General features: G+C 40.2%; 1 protein-coding gene across 2 annotated transcripts in view; it reads left to right on the plus strand.

Moving 5' to 3' along the window:
- The first annotated feature begins 2,588 nt into the window (after positions 1–2,588).
- LOC146692468 (serine/threonine-protein kinase D3-like) overlaps positions 2,589–14,297 on the plus strand; it is a 55,795-nt gene continuing 44,086 nt past the window's right edge. The window contains exons 1-2 of one of the 2 annotated variants that reach the window (XM_085432559.1): positions 2,589–2,841; positions 6,146–6,806. In XM_085432559.1, coding sequence (XP_085288685.1) covers positions 6,510–6,806 — 297 coding nt within the window. In that variant the 5' untranslated portion in view covers positions 2,589–2,841; positions 6,146–6,509. The remainder of the gene's footprint in view (positions 2,842–6,145; positions 6,807–14,297) is intronic. The other variant, XM_085432560.1, reaches the window with a different exon arrangement.

The following is a 14,297-nucleotide window of genomic DNA, read 5'->3' on the forward strand; positions in this document are numbered from 1 at the left end:
AGGAAGACAGAATCCTCGAATCCAGACACTTACATTTAAAACAGCTGATTTTGCACTTTACTGCTAATTTCACTCTTTTAAAGAAAGCTGTCATCACCATACTAGCGCTTAGAAAAGCGCTATATAAACGCAATCCATTATTATTATTATTATTATTATTATTATTATTAAGAGGTATATTTAACTGATAAACTGTACATTGTTACATACACTGTTAAGGAAAAGATTAAGAGAAAATAGAAAGGCCAAAAATGTTAACTTCACAATAAAATGAGTACTTTCGATCATCAAGTTGAGAGAAAATTAAAACTCATTAATTACATGTAATAATTAAAATCGTTCTTTTTACATTAAAATACATAACAATAATAAAACATTGTAATGGAGGCCTGGTGAGGGAAAAACGGCTAGAATTTAAGAAATTAAATTAAGAAAGCAACATTCAACTTGGTCTTTAAAATGATCTTTGACCCTTGGTTTACACTGTGTTCCTGTCTGCAGGCTGTTTCCCTCTCAGCTGTAGGATTCCTGTAACAGGGGGACTCAACCGTAGTAACCGAGCCTCTGTGTTTACCCTCAGCCAGCTGCAGAGCTGCAGATAAAGCTGCAGCTGAGACTGGAATGATGTATATTAATATGCACACGGTGTTTCAGGAAGAGACCTGCCAATGCTGCTGTATTTTCAGGCAGACAGCAGCTGTGTAACGTTTCATTAGAACATATTCAAGTCATAAATCTGGGCATTGTTCCCGCAGGAATAACAAATATTTACATTATCTTTATTCATTGCCTTGGTAATATTCATTCAGTTTGTATGTCGGTGTGGTCATTAGCACTTATTGTTTTTTACTGTATAAAGAATCAATGACGTAATGTACTGTTTTTATTAAACACATATACTTTAAAAAATTATTTTAAAGTTGTTTTTGGAGAAGTTTTACGAGACACGTCGTTTAATGCGTTGTTTTCGACAGCGGATGGCGCCACAGAGCCACCTGTTGAAATTCAACAGAATGCACTGAAGCTGCCTCTGAGATTGTCTATGAAGATGAGTCACTCTGTGTTCTAGTAGAGGAAATACTAGACGCTTAGAAGTGTTCCTGGGTTCTTTATATATTTATATATATTCTTTATATATACAAACTGTATATACTTTCTCGATAAAGACTTTTTTGAGGGGGTCTTTGGAAGGCTTGTAAATAAAATTGACCTCTCTGTCTCCCAGAGGTCTGGCAGCGTGAGGGTTCAGACTCTTATCTGGTCATAGGACCAGAGGACGGAGACCTCTGATAAATCTGATGGAGCCACTCTTTCAGTCTGGGGGAGGGGGTTACATCTCCTAATGCTCCCGTCACAGTAAAACCACTTTAGTCTTTACTTTCCACATCTGGTCCAGCTGGTCTTAAACCCCTGGAACTTTCTCGGTTTACTGTCAGCTGGGATTGCTGCAGTTATCTCTACACTGGACTGGTTGGTTAGTCATCACCTGCTTGTCTGTGTGGAGCTGTTAACCACCCTCAGAGGTGTCTCTTAGCAGGACGTGGGACTTGCAATAGATGTTCTTGTATGTTGTCCTAGTTTTAATGTTACATCGGCGAAGTGGAAGGTCAGGTGTTCCAATCCTGATCAAGGCATCCCTTTAGTAGAACAGGACTCCTGTAACAGTGTGGTGTATGGGGCACAAAACTAAAATTGCTGTCTCTTAGCACATGATGTGAATACTGTCTATTTTTAAATATATAAAAAGTTAATTTATGACACAGTGACATTTCTCAAATATAGACATTATGATATTAGCCCAATAAAGATTGTCATTTGATTGGTAGGGTTTGTCTCCATTATTGTAGGGTCTTTACTCTATGATATAAAGCACCTTGAGGTGACCGTTATTGTGATTTGGCGAAGTTATTGCAATAAAACTAAATTGAATTAAATTTTAGATGAGTTGTTTTTCTTTTTTGATAAATGCTATTTTACTTTGAAATCTGACTTATTGTCTCAAGTACTCTGCATTTAAAAGAAAATCACAAGTGATTTATCTCTGTTATGTTAATATTATTTATTAACTAAATTTCTCAAATGTAAAAAGTAGAAATGTTTGTAAAGCAGCATCTTTTCCAAAGTTTGTGCTGAAATCCGGTAATTGCTGTAAGATATTTGTTTTAGTGTTTACGTTAATGGACATTAATATCAAAATAAAAAACTGAAGCAAAGCAGCTCATTTACATCTGTGTGTTTCACATAAAACTATGTAATATATAAAACAGACAGACAAAAGACAATGCTTAAAGTTCAACGTGGTTTGAAAAAGAGTTTTAGCCTTTTCTGATGCTTCAGCTGTTCAGTCTTTGCTTACTTCTCATGAATCTTCACTTTTAATCTTTGTGCTGCAACCGAAGCCATGAGTGCCTGAAATCTCCGACAGGGCCTGATTATGGAGCCTCCATCAAAAAGAGCGGGGCTGCAAAGACACCAGCTGTCCGGTCCCTGAATTTCCCTCAGAGTGTGACCTCCTCCTGCCGGTGAGAGCTGCACTTTTTTTTGCCCCTGCGTGTTTCGCAGCTGATAATCATCAGATCCGCATGAAGCTGGAGCTGCTCGGTCGGACTGCGACTTCCCGGGAGAGTTTAGAGAGGAAAGAGTCAAAAACAAAAGTCCAAAGGTCCTTCTGGCTGCTTTTAACTGTCGCTTTCAGTCCCATCGGGACCTGCTGTGGAGGACCCACCGGGTCTGTGTTCCTTAACTCGGCCTTTTTGCGGTCCGAGCTGCCGCTGAATGGGACGCACATTTTCTGCTCGCCTGTGCTGCGATGGAAGCGGAGAAACCACCGGGCTCTCCGAGGTACTTGTGATGCCTTTAACTTCTGTTTTTCATTCGCGTGAATGCTGTGAAAAGCAAACAACCTGTTGGCAAAGTTCAGTCTTGGTGCAGGTTCAGTTAATTCAGAGTTATTTTATCATCTCATAAGTGAGCGAAAATCCAGATGTAGCCAACCACAGTTTACAGAGAGATCAAAAGGAAACGGCTCATATTCATGTGCACGAGCTAGAAGTCGACTGTAATAAATGTTTTAAGTTAAAATCAGAATTTTTACACAATCATGAAGCGGCAGTTTAATATGAGATTTTTATTTCAAGTTAAACATAACAAAACAATATCTTTCATGTCAACAATCAATATTGCGCCGCTTAACTTATTCAAACCAGGACTTTAGTTTTGGCTTCAAATGAAAACTGTCTGTAAATAATGCGATAATCTGACCCTGATGTTCCTGCAGTTTAACTGTTCAAAATGCAGAATTTATTCATAGAAAGTTTCTGTGTAACACTGTCTGAGATAGATGGCAAACAGCAGATGAGCAGTATGGGTCCCTTTATGGTTTGCCAGCTTGCCGGCAGCCACAGTTCCTGACTTTAGCACCTGTTTCAGACGTTATTATGCAATTCAATTCTATAAATAAACTCTGCTTCAGAAGTCAGAAAGTGTCGAGATGATGAAGTCAACTTTTTGAAGTCAACTCGATGGCGCATGTGGAAGCTGTCAGACACCAAAAGCGTCCGGTAATGCTCATCTGCTGTTTAGTCTCTGTTTCATTCATATTGTTATGCAGTGATTGCAATGCTCATGTCCAACTCTGCTTTTTAATATTGGAGCTTTATTAGAATACATGTACATGAATAAGGGTTCAAAATAATCGTTATGTGCTCCTGTCTCTTTAAGGCCAGCCTTCTCTTTAAAGGAACTTTTTTTGATTGGACAGCTTCTGGAAACCTACAGAGGGGCAGCAACAGGCCTCAGTGAGCTTTGTTGCTTGTAGAGACATAACAGGGAGCCATATATTTTGGGGGGGGGGGAGAGAAGTCCTTAAGCATTCAGTACACAAAAAAAGGAACATTTTTTTATATTAATAATATTATTCAAATGAGATAAATTAAGATAAAGAGTATCTCTCCCTTCAGGTTTATACCCCTTAAAGCGGCTCGCTAGCACCTGAGCACTGAAAGTATGAAGCCTCTGTTGGAGTTGTGCTGCTTATTTTTATTATTTCTGCAAACGAATCAACACAATATTTTATTTTAGGGGCTAAATATGCTCAAACCTTCACCAAAAAGTTTGCACACATGTCAGAAGTGGATAAACCCTTTGTATTTTATGGGTTTTAAATATGAGATCCATATTGTACAGTAATGCCACTGTTTTGCACATGTCTCACTCTGTATATTTTATTTTATATATTTTATTTATTGTTTACTCTATTTTATTTGTAAAATATGTGTGTACACACACACACACACACACACACACACACACACACACACACACACGTAGAAAAATATTTAGTATACACATCCAGAAATGCATATACTATTATATATTGTACATATATTTATTAGTTTCAGATGTAGCCATTCTTGTATTTTTTGTTTACATTATTGTATTTTGCACAACTCTGTTGCTTGTGAAGCTCGCACACAAGAATTTCACTCACATGTGCTGTACCAATGTACCTGCACATGTGATGTGACAATAAAAGTGATTTGATTTGATTTGAGAGGTGCAAAATGGTCCCATAGGGCCCCCTGAAAAATTTCAATGCAGTTGCCCGGCTGTTTTGCTTTGCATACACGTATGGCATTTAATACACACATCTTAAGCTGTATGGAAAATCCTCTTCGAGCCATGCCTTATACCCAACAAGAAGTCCACTGTTTTTCAAGGTGTATCACAAACTCAACCCAGAGAGGCATCAGCGTGATCTTTGGCCAGTCTAATCGAAACACATTTCTTCAAAGTTTTGAAGTTCTGTGTTAGACTGAGTATATATCTTCTAGTCTGTCTTAAACTTCACATGCTAGACAACTCGGTCATTGATCCAGCTGCGGGACGCCTGCATTACAGTAATGAGTCACAGTCACAGTGCCACCTACTGGCAACAGTAAATCAGCATCATGTGATCCCTCGTACGCTTGTACGTTATGTTTGCGCCGTGTGGTTTTGGTTTTTTTTTCTTTGTTTGTTTTTTTTTTTTTTTTTAATCATGTGCAGCAGTGTGATGTGTCCTTCGTGGGTGTTGTATAATGCAGTGTCATGGACACAGGAAGTGACATGTTTATGCAACACCCAAGAAGATTCCAGGCTTTAAAACATCGAAATGGGACCTGTGCTTTGTTTATCTGTGACCTCAGTAAACACTTTCTTGATGAGTTTTTGGGCTCAGTCACTAATTTCAGGTCATATTTAATAAAATTGCTGAAGTTCATTTTGTAAATTACGATCGTTATTAGAGTCAAGAAGGAGGATTATCCAGGATGTGCTCATTGGCCAATGACCTGTAAACTCACGCATCACTAGGTTCGCTTTTCATGCCCAAATTCTCAGTAAGGAGGCTTCTCTTCTTCCATCTTTTCTTTACAGTCAAGTGGCCTTCATGCTGAGGGACCAGTCGTCACTGCCTGCATCTTTAATAACAAACATGTTTATGAAAAAATTTAAAGGTACAACAGAACAGGCTTTTGTGACGGCTACAAGTCATCGGAAGGTTTACAAATTTGTCTTTAACCTTGACATAAACAATTAAAATCATTTACATTTTCATGTAACTAATGACTTATTGAAAATTAGCTGTGCTTAACACACCTGCACAATTTTCTTCTTGCGTTTTTATGGTCATTTATTTTTTATTTTCACATGTATTTAAGCTCAATATGTTAACATAAGATTTCACAATATTTAGACATTCATATTTTGATATTGATGTTAAGAACTGTTCTGCATTTGTTCTGATGGCGCCACATGAAAGGACTCAGCTTTCGAGCGTATATTGTTATATTGTTGTGATGTTTCCTTTCATCTTTCCCAGTGTGCACTGTGACCTTTAGCATAGGTAAAGATGTAAAAGTGTGCCCCCTCTGTGGCATTACACAAACATTTTAAGATGGAATAGCTCAGTTAATCATTACATCATCAAGTTACTGATTGCGCTTTAACGTCTTGAGTATAAACATTTTTATGTAGCTTCTCGAGTAAGGATTTCAGTGCCACCAAAGTTGATGTCTATTTATGTGCAAGTTTCTTACAGATTTTAACGTTTGAGAGATTTTATTTTTTCCTGACTGATTCATCTTTCCTCTGTCTCTATTTCTAGCAGATGTTTTGAGTGAAAGCAGCAGGGACGGGGAAGATCTGCAGCATTTCATCGTTGTTTTCTTGCTCCCGATCAGCAGTCTCATCCAGCAGGTCAGAGGATTTATTGAGGATTTAACCACGTTATAAAACTCTTTAAAGGCGATCTACCCGAGAGCTCAGGCTTTTACTTCAGTCTATTTTTCTTCTGGTTGGCCTCGGAGATGCTCTGCAGTGAGAGGAAGCTTTATTCGCAGGATTTCAGTGCTGAAAAATTGGGACAAGTGATTGGACGCACGATGCTCTGCTGACCGTTTTTCTTTTTTAAATTTTGGATGTTCACCTTCGAGGTCGTTCTCCCACCACCACGTCACAGATAGCAGACAATGTCTACCGATAACAGCCCGCCGCCCCTGCCAGCTTCTCCAAGGTCGTTCCATGCCCTACCTCATCACCCGGCCCCGCCCACCCCATCACCTTCTCCCAGCCCGCCAGCCACCATCTGCAGCCGGCTTTCCAACGGCAGCCAGTCGGCGCCCAGCCCCACGAACTCACGGGGCTCGTTCCACGGCATCTCCTTCCTGCTTCAGATCGGACTCACGAGGGAGGCGGTCACCCTCGACCCTGGAGATGTGTCGCTGTCCTCCGTCAGGGAGCTCGTCTGCTCCATCGTGGATCAGAAGGTAAAACCAAAGGGTTTTTTTTCTGTACACTTTCCTTTTTTTCCTCTTTTTTTTTTTTTTTTAAATCCACAACCTTAAAGCAGAAGTTTGGAGATTTTAACTGGCACGTCTCACCTTCAGGATTCAAAAAAGTTCACATCCCACATCCACCCATTTAGTTGTATAGAAATGAGGCTCAGCACCTTAGCATCCCTTTGTCCTCCTCACCCCACCCTCAGAGGCTCAGTGCCACACAACTTTCTTTTTACCTTTCATATAAACTTATTGGTCAAAGGTCGGAGTTCAGACACCGGTTGACCATAGGCTGCAGGGCTGAACGCAGCGACACAGGTTTGATTCTGAGCCGAGGCTCTTTGGTGACTGTCTAAACCCACCCTGTTGTCTAATAAAAAGTCCTAAATTTTTTTTTTTTTTTAAATTCGGGGTGTGTATGTGCACATAAATATGCATGATTCGATTCCTTGGATCAAAGTAAGGCTCAAGCATGCCGATGCAGCTTTCCACCCCGGTGTAGAACCCACTCGTTGCTGAGGAAGCCACAGAAGGGAGAGTTTCCAAAACAGCAGGATGCCGGTCTGTTTGCTGTACCTGTACTGATTACCTTAAGAGCTTTAAGGAGAGGGTGCTATTTGGAGGAAGTCATAACAATTATAATCTGTGCTGACCAACAACAATCCCAGCGACTGAGAAAACACAACCCCGGCACGTCTACGTGAATGGAAAACTGTTCTGAAGAAAGTGTTTTCCTCCTCTGGTCAGCCTACAGGAGGAAAACCCACAACGTGTCATTCAGTCTTTTTTATTCACAGCATCAACTTCTCCTCCTTTTTTTCTTTTTTTTGCCTTCGCTGCCCTGCTGGATTCCTCTTTTCTAATCGTCGTGTGTCGAGCCTGTCACATTCTGCACTTCAACAAATCTGAACTTTGGCCGCGATGTCTGCGAGAGCTCGTGAGCTGCAAGCATTTGATTGCATTTGTGGAGGAAGGAGTGTTAAATGTTCTCCTCTGCAGTGATGAGCTAATAACGATTAGTCCGCTGCGTCTCCAGTGACTCTGTCAATCTCTGCATGATCTGCAGCTCCATCATCTTGGTAGTCGTCACTGAGCTCGGAGGCACATGAACTGCTCCTTACCTGTTTCTTGTTAGAATGGCCGTCCAGCTCACAGGGGATTTCCCAAACACACTAAGTGTTACTGTGAGTAGGTACACTCCAAGACAGTCAATTATAGCCTGTCTAAAGAAGTGGCTTAATAATATGAAGGACCATCAAAACAAATGAGAACCGAAGTACCAGGGTGAGATCTTTATAAGGTAGTTTGCAAACCAGGCGGGAATTGCGCTTGTTTAGAGACCGTTGCAAACCCCCACAGGCAAGAAATGAATCCTATGTGGACACAAATAATTATCAGGTGTGTGGACTTGTGCACAAAGCCCGATGTTAATGGTCTGATGCCAAAAAAACCCTTAAGTGGGTCCTTGCGTGCTTGCAGACGGTGATATACAAATATATTAGAGTCCATCATATAGCGACCAGGGCAGGCATCATTCTGTCAGGCACGTCTAAAAATAAAACCAAAAAAAAATTGCTGAAATGTGTCGCCAAATATAAGCAAAGTGGGCAGGCCGACACTGTTAGACACACTTGGGGATGCATTCAACTTTGTGTCAGAGCTTCTTCACAAGCTTCTAGCTTCCGCTCTGAGCCTCACCTTATCTCTCACCATCTGCTGGTTTTCTGGTTTTTACCACTGCTGAACGTACCACCTGCGTTTACATCACTCAGTGCATTTCCCAGCAAGCTACAACACGCACTCACAGACACACATACCCAAATGAACACACACAGTTTGCAGCAAGTTTGCAAGGCATGATGGGTTGGAGATTAAAACCTAGTGATGCTCTCATTTTTGACTTCTTTCTGCAGACGCGTTTCCAGCGCTGGCTGGGTTGTGCGAGCACATCCAGTCTGTTAGGCAGTGTTTGTTTGCAGCTTGTCACTGGCTGAGCTCCCACCCTCAGCAGAGGAAAAGTCTTTTTCACAGGGAATGTCACTTCCTGGTTGGCATTGCTGTGTCAGCGGCTGCACTTCCTGTTTTACAGTCGTGTGTTTGGGGTCGCAAGAGCAACAGGGTGGTCAAAGTGAAAGAAAGTGATAAAACAGCCAGCTGATAGGCTGTATCTATTGTTATTGCGCATAATGGCAACCGAAAGAGTGTCTTTGTTTGGTTTTTTTTGTTTTTGTTTTTGTGTGCACATTATTTGGCCTAAATGCCAAAAAATGTGCACAAAAAACACTGATACGTGCGTACGTCCAGGTCTCACCACTTCTGTGATATGAAGGCACGGCTGTTGTGAGGAAGTTGATTTCCAATTTTTAACATGAAAATGAAGTGACGGGGCTTCTGCTCTCATGCATGCTCACAGTTTAGCCGACAAAATCAAAATCATGTTTGAATTTTTGTTTAAAAAGCTCCACACGGGTGCAAAATTTCTTTAAAATCTCTTCGTTTGTCACTGTCAGGTCTAAACATTAAGATTTTTAAGATGCTTTCTTTTAATAAAAATTGAAAATAATCAAGTTTTATTTGTATAGCATAACAGAATCAAATAATAAATCAAGAAAAAATATAAGGAAGAAATTCTTTAACAGTTTAAGTGTCTGGGTGTCATCCTTGATCGTACTCTATCCTTCCATTCTCGTATCCTTTATAAGCCTGAGCTGGTCCAGAACTCAGCTGCCCACGTTATGGGTATAACCCACCTCGACTCGCCACATCATTCCTGTTCTGCAACAGCTTCACTGGCTCCCAGTTAAACAGATTTCTCCTACGGACATTCAACCTCACCATCTCTGTTGGACCTTCTTCATGTTCCCACTTCTTCTTGCAGTCTTAGATCTTCTTCCTCCCTCCACCTGACTGTTCCCTCTGCCAGTCTGTTCTGGGGCCAGACCATGAAGGGCTTTAAAAGTAAAGTAAAATCTTAAAATGAATTACAGAAGTTCTGAGGAGCCAGTGTAGAGTCATTAAAACTGGTGTAATATGTTTACGTTTCTCAGTTTTTGTAATGGTGTTTGCACTTTAATGCTTTATGACTGATACTCTTTGGAAAGTCATTACAATAATCTAAACAAAAGGAAAAAACCTGTCACTAAACCTGAGTGTTAAACGGATTCTCGCGGTATTCTTAAGGTGGTCGTAGCAGGTCTTTGTTTGTCAAAGGTGAGATTAGAATCAAATATTTGTTGACAGCTTTACAGCCTACTACAGTGATTTCAAACACGCAGACATGTGTATTTATACCATCACTACTTCTTCTGAAGTTTTCAGATAAAGCCACATTTGATAGCTTGTTTCCAGTATCTGCCAATATGTATCATCACACCTACAGCGTTAGTTTTCTGTGGTTTCCCCCACACATAAAAGCATTTTTTTTCATCCCCTCGCTAAGAATCACACCTGTTTAAAGTCTGCTAATGTAGTAAATATGCATGTAATTTGTTGGTGCAGACATTTGCACAGAATTCAAGGGCAAAACTGGATTTACTGGCCTGCTGCAATCAGCGAGCATATGTAGGCAGATATCAGCCGACAAACTGCAAACAAAACATGAGGTCTAGGTGTCACAACCAGTGTTGGTCAAGTTACTTGAAAAAAGTAATCAGTAGCTAATAACCGATTACTCCCCCCCTCAAAAAGTAATCCTGTTACTTTACTGATTACTTATTTTCAAAAGTAATTAATTACTTAGTTACTTTTTAAAAACACGATTTACAACCTGAAGAGGTGATAAAGCGATAGATCTTTCAGCCCAATTCTACTTTTTCTGCATAATCCATCATACAAAATGTAATCAAATGGAAAAGTATCTTTTTAAAACTTGTTTTATTAGTTTTAACCTTTTAACTTTATGCATCAAGCAAAAATTTAATTATATGCAACATTCTCTGACTGGAAGAAATTTGTTTAACATTTAAACCTATTTTCTGCACATTCCAGCACATAAAATATTTTTGTGTGTTTACACTCAGTCTTTCAAATGGATGCAAGTAAAACACAGCAGAAAATAAATAACATCAAAGACTAGCGGTACTGTTGCTCTATCTTCACCTGTACAGCAGGAGTGGCATAGGCGGAGGTTTACCCTGGTGCAGGTGTGCCGCAGCGGTCAGTGGAAGAATCCGCGAGTTTATCTGTGAATTTCCCATTACGTCGTTGCACACTCGGTGCTTGCTTGGAAGTTTAGAGGGTTTTTTTTTTCGCTTTAAAAAGAAGTTTTCTTCCCACGCACAACGGACGCTAATGTTTTTGTCACTTTTTATGGAATCAAACTCAAAGTAAGGTCAGTACTTTCACGCTTTAAACGCTGCACGCTCATACTCTCTCCCACAATCGATATATGATCCACTGTTGATCTGCACACAGCTGTTGTCACTAACGGCGCACTCGCTTACGTCACTGTCATGAGACATTCTTGCAAAAAAATCACGGTTTTAGTAACGCAGTAACGCAGCGTTCCTACGGGAAAGTAACGGTAATCTAATTACCGTTTTTGCAATAGTAATCCCTTTACTCGTTACCTGAAAAAAGTAATCAGATTACAGTAACACGTTACTGCCCATCTCTGGTCACAACTGAGAAAAAGAAATTGTGACATGTGCAACAGGAAAAGAAGAAGTGGAAACGGGGAAATAAAGTGACTGCAGAGGATTTTTCCAGCTCTTGCAGAATCTTCCCCTCTTCTCTGCCACCTGGGAATCTCTGTGCATCTGCATTTTAAAAAAATAAATAAATAAATAAAAATCATAGAAATGCATGTAGAGACTGACCTGCTTGCCCGCTCCAGGATGATGATGATGATGATGATGATAATTAATAATAATAAATTAAAAAAATATTGCAACTACCAAAATGTTTTATTTGCTAAAACTACAGTATAATTTATAGTGTCATTTCTTTCTCTGTCTGATTGAAAACCCAAAGTAGATGTTCCAGCAGGAACGCTTAAAGAGGTGAAGAGGTGGAAACTGGTCTTGTTTGGTTTGTGCCGAAAATGACTCGATCGCTGGAATTTCTCAACCTTTTTTTTTTTTTTTTTTTTTTTTTCTCCTTTTGCATCCACATCAAGAAGCTGAGAGCTCCGTCTGTGGGCGGGTGGATGCATCTGCTCTGATTTACTGTAGTCCAGCCGCGTGCGTGTGTAGGAGGCCAGAGGAGTCGTGGCAAAGTATAGGGAAGTTCCCCTCCTCTGCAGGTTGCCTTGCTACACCCTCATCCCATGCCACCCTCACCATATATATATACACACACACACACACACACACACACACACACACACACACACACACACACACACACAGAGTCCCATCCTGGATTGTGAAACTGAAACCGCAGTATTTTTAATCATCACTGAGCAGATGATAAGCAGCGATAAGATCGCAGAGAATTTTTCTCCTGCAGCTTTCAAAACTTTACGGAGCTTTGCAGCCTCCTGGTTTTGGTCTTGCAGCATTTTTAGTGTGTTGCATCAGCAGCAAGCAAAGGAGCAGCATGTGTGGAGTTGTAGGAGACTTGTATTGTGACTTTCAGTCTTATAATCTGTCACTTTTTCAGAATTGCAAAGAGTCTCCTTTACTGTGAGTGCAATAAGGAACAAGCAGGCCGGGCACAGATGTACTGAAGGGTTGACCAGTTCATCTGTGAAAAAAGGCAGCATTAGAGGCTTGTTTTGCTTTTAATTAACTGAATTTATGATCTTTTAGAAAGAACCTTTTTCAGTCACCATAAGTAAGTTTACCTATAGTGTTCTGCAAGGTTCGATTTTAGGTCCTCTTTTATTTTCTGATTTTCTACACAGATGGAGTTTTCCTTGAGACTTGGTGATCCTAAAAACCCAGCCTCTGTTTCAAACTTAGTACCTCAAAGTCACAGTAACCTGTCACAATCAGAACTTTTGTGTCAGAAACTCAGGAGTTTGATTTGGTTGAGCTCTCAGCTTTGAACCAACAACATTAATTAATAAAAAAAAAAAAAGAAATCCAGACCTGCTTCCTCTACATTTGAATAATCTTGAGAATAACACCAATGCATACCTGGGGAAAGTCATCTATACATTGATCTCTCAGGGTTTGACTCATTGTAACGGACTCCTCTGTGGTGTGAACGAAAAGTCACTCTCGCCTCAAACTGTTTTTCTGCTCTTGACTGATATCTTTTAAAGTACATCTGGGTGTGGAGCTACAGAGAAGAAATATCAGCCTCATTCGAGCAATCGCTCACCTTAGACCTCATGTGGGGTCCTGCTGTCTGCTCCTAAGTCTGGAGCATACTGTTTGCTGTTTGCTAACAGTAATTAGAGGAATTTTCCTTTAAAGACAAATTGGCCATTAATACAAAATGCACAGAAAATACTTGATCTCTATTTTCTTCATTATTTGTGACCACTGTGAAAGTTGCAAGCATTTATATGGATCAGGAATGAGGAAACTCCTTTAAACCTCCCCTTTTAACGTTGTGTTTGTATGTTTTGACAGTTTTACGCTGTTGAAACCTGTTGCTGTCTCTGTTTACCTCATCCCCACCAAGCTCTGCTAGCATTTTAAAGGGCTGCTCAGAACGGCCTCCCCCTGATTAGGTGCTTTTCTTCTAACCAGAAAAGACCCTGCATCTGGCCCTATAGGGGCATTTTCAAACCTGCCCACCAGTTCCTGCACTGGAAAGCACCCCATTAACGTACTTAATCCCAGCACTAACAGCCCTTCATCACTCAACACATCCTAGAGCAATTTATGAAGCTTAAAACTTTTAAAACGAGCAGTTTCAGTGGGGTGAATAAAAATAACACTGTCTGTATTTCAAAAGATGCCCACCAACAAAGGGTTTTGGATAATGTGATATTTACAGTTACAGTTTGAACTTCACTAACCTGGATTATGAGCTCTTAATGTTTCTCAGGTTGTTGTGATCACATCTAAATCTTGCATTTGAATGTTAGAAAACCTGAAAAAGTCATGCTAGCTTATTTGACAGTGACCAGTGGTTCAGGTGTTAAATTTCTTCCTCGGCAACAATAACCAGCATTACAAAACTATGTGCTTGCTTTTAATAAAGGATATCCTTTAAAGCAGTGTCTCTCTTTGCTGTGTCCTCTACTCTGCTGGTTTCCATGGCTGCCAAGGCCAGGTGGTGCTTCAGGTGGAGACGTGAATGTTAGTAGCACAGGTATGTGAGAGGGAGTCAGTGTTATGGTGCTTTTAAATGCTTGTAACTCTTGTAGTTGTTGTAAATCTTCAGGTGTGCAGCTCATATGTCACCCCAAACACAGAATATACATGTTGTTTACACCAAAGGCAAACGGTGATTGACTAAAGATGCATGAAGAGAATCATTTTTATGGAAAATCCACAAATTAATGTTCATTTTGCTAGTAGCAACCTCCAAAAGTTTAAAAAAATGAAACTAATACATAAATGCCAAATCTGCAGTTTGTCT

This window comes from Copadichromis virginalis, linkage group LG15 (genome assembly GCF_057382275.1).
Source record: "Copadichromis virginalis isolate Kocher_CV1m ecotype Utaka linkage group LG15, C_Virginalis_male_GT1.1, whole genome shotgun sequence".
NCBI classification, from domain to species: domain Eukaryota; kingdom Metazoa; phylum Chordata; class Actinopteri; order Cichliformes; family Cichlidae; genus Copadichromis; species Copadichromis virginalis.